This window comes from Penaeus vannamei, chromosome 29 (genome assembly GCF_042767895.1).
Source record: "Penaeus vannamei isolate JL-2024 chromosome 29, ASM4276789v1, whole genome shotgun sequence".
Classification (NCBI taxonomy): domain Eukaryota; kingdom Metazoa; phylum Arthropoda; class Malacostraca; order Decapoda; family Penaeidae; genus Penaeus; species Penaeus vannamei.
The window spans coordinates 15,892,862-15,902,150 of NC_091577.1; the positions used below are offsets into that span (position 1 = coordinate 15,892,862).

The following is a 9,289-nucleotide window of genomic DNA, read 5'->3' on the forward strand; positions in this document are numbered from 1 at the left end:
TGTGTATATCACCATCACCGTGACATTATGTACAGGGCAGGCATCTGCACCGTAGCTAAGTGTACCGGAAACAATCGTGTTATAAACAACACATACCAACCGTAATTTGGCGTGTGTAACCATATAGTTCAACGCCTGAGGGTTACGGGGCCTGGGATATCGTGTTCGCATAGTTGTGCAAAGTCATATTTATATGAATAAACACATTTTTGTTTTTGTTTTTTGTTTTTGGAGTCGCTAACTACTGTTTGTGTAGAGGCGGGTAAAAAAGAGATAGGAACAGAGGCAGATAGATAAGGACAGGGACAGAGAGAGTGAAACAGAAACAGAGAAACGGAGGCAGACACAGGTAGAGAGACAGAGATAAATGAAGTGACAGAGACAGGAGAAGGGGCAGAGGGATAGAGAGACAGAGACAAATTTATACAAGGTGATAGACACAAACAATGAGAGACAGAGACAGACATGCGGCAATTGCAGTGAGAAGAAACAGAATGATCAACCGACAAACACGAAGCTATTTTCATCAGGTTGAGCTGTGCCTATAACCTTACGTAAAGGTGTTTCGGGTCATATTCTGACAGTGACATGTAATTAGTATTCGCCACGTTGACCCCGAGCCCCGCACTTGCCATGAAGCTTATTTCAATGTATTTATCAATAGTTTGATTATTTTTGATAGGATGTTATGATCAGCAAGTCTGAGTTCCTGTTTATACATAATTAGAGTCCATTTTTCTTTCTTTATACAGAAATAAATCATCCGATTGGTTTTCATTTCTTACGTAATATTTATGTTGCTATACGTATCATGTAAACTAGGCTTCATTATCAGTGTGATTTATCGGGCGATTAACTTAACTGATCCATGGATTTGTGAGAGAAAGAGGTAACCTGACATAGTAACTGATATTTACATCTACCTCATTTGCATTTCAAACGTCTTCAGCCTTGCGTAATAGAAGGTAAACTTAGCAACTGTGTTGTTTTGCTCACGCTTGCCTGCGCGGCTCCAGTGGGTCATGGACAATCCTTTTACTTTAGTTTTGGCTTTTAATTCTCTGTCGCTGTGTCCCGCCGCTCCCTGGTGAAAGTGCGTTACCTCTTCTCTTCGTTCGTCATTTGTCACTGATAAGAGAAGCGTCTGAGGCTCTGAGAGTGGGAGCCATCGTCTCGGCGCGTCATCCCGGGGTGGGCGTCTCATTGGCCGCCATGGAAGAACACACCTCCGCGGGTGCGTGAACTGCCGCCCGTGGTTTCTCTGCGGCGCGATTGGTCGGCTTATCCATGACGTCACTCTCCCGTTCGCCACTAGCGGATCCCTTTTGTTGAAGCGGGAGACGGATTTCCCGTGAGAGGTGGTGGATCATTGTGTCGTGACAGCTGGTGGCGAGCGGTCAGACGAGCCGAGCCGACTCGAGGGGGAAGGACAGCGCACGGTGACGCACGCACATGCATTTGCCGTCGGAGTGTGAGATGTTTGGTCAGAAGGTGTGAACTGCCCATAGAGTGTCGCTTAGAAATGATTTTTATATACACGGATATACCGTTCTGTAAAATCTGAACAAATCAAATATACGGTAAATAGAAAGAAAACATCAGCGGATACAGTACAGCCAAAAAAAGAAAAAAAACTCAACTAAACAAGAAACAGACAGCAGCCATGGCGAGCGTCATGAAAATGTTCCACAACTTCAAGAGCAGCCACCTCCCTCGGGGCAAGCGGTCCCAGACGATCTCGGCGCCCGCCCCAGCCTCCGCGAAGGACCAGGGGAGGGAGGACCCCGAGGGCGCCCCGTCCAGCGACCTGGTCAACCGCAGGAAGGTGTCCATCTCGAGGAGCGGGAGATACAGGGAGAACAACAAGAGGAGGTGCGCGCTGCCCGACGACACCCGGAGCAGTTCCGACGACGACCACGCCAGTCCGAAGGTCGCGACCCGGGCCGACACCACGACAAAGGTCTGTGTGTGTGTGTGTGCTGACCTTCGCCCGCCCTGGTTTCAAAAGGGGGTTATTGTGCGGAGCTTTGGCTTCGGGGACAAACGGGGCTTGCCAATGAATATTTTATGCACTCTTGGTGTTGTTCATGCTATTTCTATGTTCCTCTTTTATACAAGCGTTTTGTCCCCCAGATTCCTAACAATTAATGATAATTATAATTTTCTCATTAATTACAAAAAGTATCAAGACTATCTATCGTACACATTTTCGCATCTGGAGATCACACTACACATTTCTTCTGGACTAAGACACATTTAGCCTCTTTCTGTACAAATTGGCGTACCACTAGAAAATAGAAACCCAGAAACAGATGTACACCATCAAGCTTTCCATAAACAGATAATCAAGGTACCTGGATCGTAGAAGCTTCCGCTGCTTTTCATGTCACTCACGTCTGAAAAAATCCGGTTTCTGTAGTCAAGGCAGACATCGAATTATCTAACACTATATTGTTAATTACCTTTAAAAAAATCGGCTGTAAAACCATACTCTACCGTGATTAAACATAATATTATCAATTTAAACCGCTCGTATGATGTCGCATGTCAAGTTTCAGTTTTAAATATTTGAAAAAAAAAACGACCATGGAACTGTCATTGAATGCTGAAACAACGGAATAATCAACCGTTTCATTATGCTATTGTTGTCCTTATAGAAATGAGCGAAAAGGGAAAGGGAAAGGGAGGAGAGAGTGAATGGAGGGAAAAGAAAAAAGGAAAAGGAGGAGAGAAAAATGAAAAAAAGGAAAAGGAAAGGGAGGAGAGAGTGAATGGAGGGAAAAAGGAAAAGGAAGAGGAGAGAAAGAATGAAAAAAGGAAAAGGAAAGAGAGGAGAGAGTGAATGGAGGGAAAAGGAGAAGAGAAAGAATGAAAAAAAGGAAGAGGAAAGGGAGGAGAGAGTAAATGGAGGGAAAGGACAGAACAAAAGGAAAAAGGAGAAGGGAGAGAGGGAAGTGAAAGAGGAAAGAAAAAGGATGAGAAGAATAGGGGAGCAAAGGAAGAAAAAATAGAAAGGGGGAGATCGGAAGGAGAGAATAGGAAGGGGAAAAGAGGAAAGTTATAAGGAATATATGATATGGAAGAAAAGAAAGAGGACAGCGAAAAGGGGGAAAAGGAGAAGAAGATAGTGAAAGGGGGAGTAGGTAGAAGGATGTAATAAGGAAATGAAAAGTGAAAGCGACAAAGGTAAAAACAAATTGGAGTAAAAGAGCGAGAGTAAAAAGAGAGAGAAAGAAATCAAACAAGAAAGGGGAAGCAGGCAAGGTATAGAACTGAAAAGAAAGTAAAGAAGTAAAGACAGAAAGGGAGAAGAAAGAGGGAGACAGTCAAAGGATAGGAGAGCAGAAAAAAATGGAGTTGATAAAGGTGCAGGTGAGGGTGAAAGAAGAATCAGGGGAGAGGGAGAGAGAAACCAAGAAGGGAAGATGAGAAAAAAAATATGGCAAACGGAAAAGGAGGAGTAAAAGGAGAAAGGAGAATAATTAAAGAAAATGAGAGAAAAACAAAGAGGGAGGGGTAGGAAGGGGAGAGGGGAAGGGACCTGAAAAAAGGAGGGGGGGGGGAGAACGGTAAGGAAGGGGGGGGGGCGAGGGAGGAAGGGGGTGTTGACCTCCATCGCGCGAGGAGTCAACAATGGCCAAGGTTTTAGATGCGCGGATGAGGTGTCAAATAATCTGGATGACTGGATGAGCAATTTGTGATGTGGATGATGGTGATGTGATGATGGTTGTTATTGTTATATGGTCGGTATTATTATCATTTTTATTAGCATTATCATCCTCATCGTCATCTTCATCTTCACCATCATCTTCATCATCATCACATTCATCATCATCATAATTGTTATTGTTAGTAATATCATTATTACTATGATGATGGAATCAATCATAATGGCAATCAGCAGCATTAGTATATTAACAGTAATAGTAACAACAATAATAATCATTATAATAATAATAATAATAATACCATCAATTACAATGATAGCAATAACGATAATCGGCATCATTATGAACTTGATAGTACTTTTAATAAAGATATGAACAGTAATGATGAACAAATCCTGAATCTGTGATATTTCGTTTAAATCTCCCTTTGGATCCAGTATTTCACTTTTTAGTTGTTTTCTGATAATTAAAAAGAATCATGGTGACCCCGATTCATTTTATCAATAATAGCGATCATAATAATGGTAGAACTAATAGTAATTCGAATGATAGTAATAATAGATGCCATGATAAAATATCACTTTAGCAAGCAATGCCATTAATACGTTAACAATAATGAAATATTGATAGTAATGTACAACTAATTAATGCTAATGATAAGAATGGAATGACAGCATGGACGAAAAATTAATAATCACAACAAAACCCCCAGTTTATCGTGTAACTGTACTTGAGTCCCGGATGATGATAACATTCGTATCAATATTCACGATGACAGGGAACTATTTACACCATTAATGGAAAGAAAAAAATTATATAAGGTCAAACGGGATGAGTGACACGCCCAGAAAAGAGTTCAGTTATATTCTAGCGCCCAAAAGCTCATTGTCTATTCCGGATGTCCGATGCTCTTTTGTTGCGCATCCTGTTTTTCTTTTCTTTTTTTTTTCGCTTTCCTGTCGAATAAGGGCCGGATATAGGACGTTTTTTGCTCCATATCTTAGATATTCCTGATAAAACTAAACTATGTTGAGGATGAAGAAAGAGTCTCTTTGTCATATTTTGTGATTTTATTATTATTATTTTAGATAATTGATGTCATGGCGGATGCAGATGTCTGCGTATCGAATAACCGGATTTTACTGTTACATCCTGAGTGACAATTCTAAGGCGTACTGAGAATGCAAAATAAGGAATTCGCTGATCAGTTTTTGTTATGCGATTATGTGGATGTCTACCTGGCCTGTTTTCCATGGTATTGCAGTGACCAGCATGACGAGAGAGACCATGTGACGTCATAGTTACATCATGCGTGGCGCCGTGGTGCTCTGGCAAACGCTGTGGATGAGGACTATCGGTTACATCGGCTTTTTGGGCAGATTTGATTAGAATGGCGGTTGAGCTGGGCGACCACTACTCTCATTTTTTTATGTTTACTTGTTTTCCTCTTTTGTTCTTTAATTTCGTCTTCGTGTTTATTTCTTATACCGATTGTTTTTCTTTCTTTCCTTTCTTTTCTTTTCATTCTTCTTTATTTTCCTTTCTCTTCAACGATAGATACTTCTCTTGTGTCTTTTACCTGTCATTATCATCTTTTGTCTCTTCTCTTCTCATTTATCTTTCTTTTCCTTTCCCTTCATTTCGTTGTCATGCCATGTCCCGTTCACGCTAACCATTCTGGACTGATCCTTCATTCTCATTTACTTCTCCTTTCGTACTTTTTCCACCTGTTTGGTGATTCGCTCTTTGCTATTACTGTTCTTTGATCTTTGTTATTTTCTGTTATCTCATATCCTTCTCACTCTTTCTTGCCATTGTTATTTACCCTTCTGCGTCTATTTCTCTTTCTCTGTCTCTGTCTGTCTGTCTGTCTGTTTCTATCTATCTATCTATCTCTATTTTTTTTTTTTTGCTTCTTTTGACCACCCATTCTCTACTTTCCCCTCTTCTTTTCACCTTTCTCTCTCTCTCTCTCTCTCTCTCTCTCTCTCTCTCTCTCTCTCTCTCTCTCTCTCTCTCTCTCTCTCTCTCTCTCTCTCTCTCTCTCTCTCTCTCTCTCTCTTTCTTCTTTTAGCAAACCATTCTTTCCTTCCCCTTTTCCTCTCTCTCTCTCTTTCTCTGTGTCTTTCTCGCTCTCTCTCTCTATCTATCTATCTGTCTGTATGTCTATCTCTCTCTCTCTCAACTCCCTCCCTCCCTCTCTCTATCTTTGCTTCTTTAGACCACCCATTCTCTCCTTCCCCCCTTTCCCTCTCTCTCTATAATATATCTATCTATCTGTCTATCTCTCTCTCTCTCTCAACTCCCTCCCTCTTTCTCTCTCTCCCTCTCCCTCTTCTTCTCTTCTTCTCTCCTCTCCTTCCCTATCTCTCTCACTCCTTCTCTCTCAATCATTTATACATTCATGTTTCCCGAAAGTTTTGCCAATGTGAAGATGAAAGTTTCGTCAAAATCAAGGTCTGAGAGGTTGCTATTGACACAGCACTCGAGACAACCGCCGTGTAATTATAATTGTCGAAATCTGATTAACAAACGTCTTTTTGTGCGCTCGTTAGTAAGTTTGTTTTGCTTTGAATGTGTTTTGTTGCGGTTTTATAATCATGTGTTACGCCTCGTGAGAATGTGAATGTGTAATAGGAATTATAACGTATTCTCGGTTTTTTCATAAAATGATAATTTCATGTCGTTGCTGTGTATTATCTTTATTTCCTATTATCTTAACTTTACTGTATTATCTTTATTTAATCAACTTCTTGTTGCTTGCAGGATCAGAAAAACAAGGAGAATGAGAAGAGCAGAGCGAATGAGAAGAATAAGCAGAACCTGGTGCGACGGGAGAGCGCCATCAGCGTGACTGACGGACACGCGGTCGCAGACGAGATCGAGTCCCTGGCCAAGAAGATGACCATAGAAAACGTACTTCAGACGTCTTTATAGCTATAACTGTGATATATCTCGTAGCGTTTGTATTAAATGTGATATTTAGAAAATACATGTATTATAAGATGTTTCCCCGTGATCCTATATCGCTTCAGTATTTGATTTCTGTTGTAGATATATTCTGTTTTGTGTCATGTTTGTTTTGTTCTGCTTCTATATAAAGTGGACCGAAATAGCTTTAGGTGCGATGCAAGTAGTCTTATAGCAAAGCTTATGGAATCTGGTTTAGAGGAAATTGCAGCTTTGCAAAAGAGGGATCTTTATGTGAAAATAATATATAAGATTTTTAGGTACGCGAAATTCTTGTATCAAAATACACAAATGCCATGCACTTTCATAGAAAACGACCTTATCTACACATGAATCAGTAATTTCCAAAAGCATAGATGTTATATATAACACAGATAAACATGAGAGTTAGTGATATTAATCGTTACGTATCTTGATGAAGTGTACACAGTAATCTACGTAACGAAACGTGATTAGCGAGTGTCAAGGATGAGATAAAAGGTTGGAGTGGAAGGATTATGTTGTCACCTCAGTCCACGGACTTTTTTCTTTTCTTTTTTGTTTTCACATCTGACTCACTTTTTCCCCTCCTTCATCCCATCCCTTCATTCACTCTTGGTGTTATTTTTTTCTTTTTTTTTTAACAGCGTAGTTTTTTATTTTCTTGCGCTATCATTTCCGTTTTCTTTGTATCCCGTTTTCTTTCATTTTAGACTTTTCATTTCTTTGTTTTTCATTATTCATGTTCTTTAATCACCGAAGATAACAATTCTTATTTAACATTTGACGTCCCTGAAAGAGATGAATAAGAATAGAATAAACGTTAATATCTGGCGAGCATCTATAACGAATGATCTTATAGTATGTAATTTTAAACCAGTTTGTTTTCTCAAAATATTTCCTCTTCGCATATTGCTCCTAAATATTATGTGAAATATATGTACATTACATACATTTATTGCTTAACATCTAATGAATTTAAGTATAAATGAAAATTTGTGTTCATTTATAACGACATTTTCAACGGAGTAAATTAGCTAGAAGGAAATATTTTTCACCCGTGTAAATATTACATATAAGTGAATTTTTAGAGTATATATATATATATCATCCACGGTTTCTCTTATTGTGATTAACGCCAATATATCAAGTGATCATTATATTAAAGACGCAACAGGTAGTGCAGGTTAAATGCCCCAAAAGGTTCAACATAATCTTATTTCTAAAACGATATATATATATATATGTATGTGTGTGTGTATACATATGAGTGGAAAAAACACTCTACCGTGTTGATACTATGGTAGAAAAAAACACAATGCACAAACTAGAATTATTGAAGAAAGTGCATTGTGTGTTTTTCTACCACATATATATATATATATATATATATATATATATATATATATATATATATATATATATATATATATACATATTTATATATATATATTCCCGGAATGGATTCAAAAATTATGTAAATCTCCAAAAGAAACATACATTTCCTTACTATGGTTTGGCCGACGTCTATGGAAGCTTATAGGTTAATATATAAGCATTAATTTAGGCGGTTTGTTTATCCTTTGTTTGATATATTGTCTAAATACAAGACATTTATATTTGTACCGTTTTTACCTCTCAAAATAGGAAATAAAACTGTACTTCTATATTTTTGTATTTTTTCAACCCTTGGAGAAAAACGTAAGAAATAGTGTCGACGGAATGTTGATAAAGGAGGAAATAGAAATATAATGATAGTAATGGATATGACAGCAATACTCCTAGTGATAGAAATAACGAAGATGGTTATAATACTCATCAGATTAATGTATTTCCTTACTTTTAGAATAAAGATAATGAATAATAATGATAATGTTGATAATAATGTTAACCAGAGCACCTGCAACATCTATATCGCTAATAAAGATCATATCAACAACAACAGTAACATAAATCAGAAGTTGCCATATGTTATGAATTTATGTGGTACAATTTGTTATCAATAATTGTGTGTTAAATCTCTCAAATTTCCCAGAGATAACAGATAAGTATGCAGTCTCCCCCCCCCCTCCCTTCATCCTGCAATCCCTGGCCCACCTAGCCGCCCACCAACCCACCTTTACTGGCCCACCAACCGACCTTCCTTCATCCATTCGTGCGATTGCTGACGCACCAGCCCACCAACCCACCTTCCCTGACTTGACCACCTCCCCAACCTTGCCCACTAACCCACCTCCGAAACTTCTCGAGCCATGCCAGTCGCCAACTCTTCCCATTCACCACCTCTGACCCGCCCACCACACTCACCCACCTTCCTCGGCCCACCGACCCACCGGCCCACCAGTCGTCGCCGCTCGTCATGGGGTCTTTCCTGGCGCACTCATTGTGACAGACAGGTGTAATTTCGGACTCTTCACGCTGTCCTGCCTTTGATTAAAAAAAAAAGAGACAAAAAAAAAAAAAGAGAAAAAAAACATTCACCTTTGACTAAAAAGACAAAAAAAAAGAAAAAAAACATTCACCTTTGATTTTAAAAAAGACAAAAAAAAAGAAAGACAAAAAACATTCATTCGTTTCGGAAATCAAGAAAATAAGGATGAGAGAAAGAGGAATATAAAGTGAAAAGAAATAAATTGAAATAAAATGGAATGCACGGGGAACACTAGAGATAG

At 39.0% G+C, this 9,289-nt stretch overlaps 1 protein-coding gene across 1 annotated transcript; it reads left to right on the top strand.

Moving 5' to 3' along the window:
* The first annotated feature begins 1,350 nt into the window (after positions 1-1,350).
* Positions 1,351-8,284, top strand: LOC113803961 (uncharacterized). Its single transcript, XM_070142295.1, has 2 exons — positions 1,351-1,960; positions 6,435-8,284. The coding sequence occupies exons 1-2, from the start codon at positions 1,664-1,666 to the stop codon at positions 6,603-6,605; spliced, it is 468 nt and encodes a 155-aa protein (XP_069998396.1). The 5' UTR covers positions 1,351-1,663; the 3' UTR covers positions 6,606-8,284.
* Positions 8,285-9,289: the final 1,005 nt, after the last annotated feature.

Excerpts from the sequence above, each read along its gene's own strand:
- LOC113803961 (XM_070142295.1), top strand. The coding sequence starts at position 1,664 with ATGGCGAGCGTCATGAAAATGTTCCACAACTTCAAGAGCAGCCACCTC. Across the intron at positions 1,961-6,434 it reads GGGCCGACACCACGACAAAG|GATCAGAAAAACAAGGAGAA; the intron begins GTCTGTGTGTGT and ends TGTTGCTTGCAG.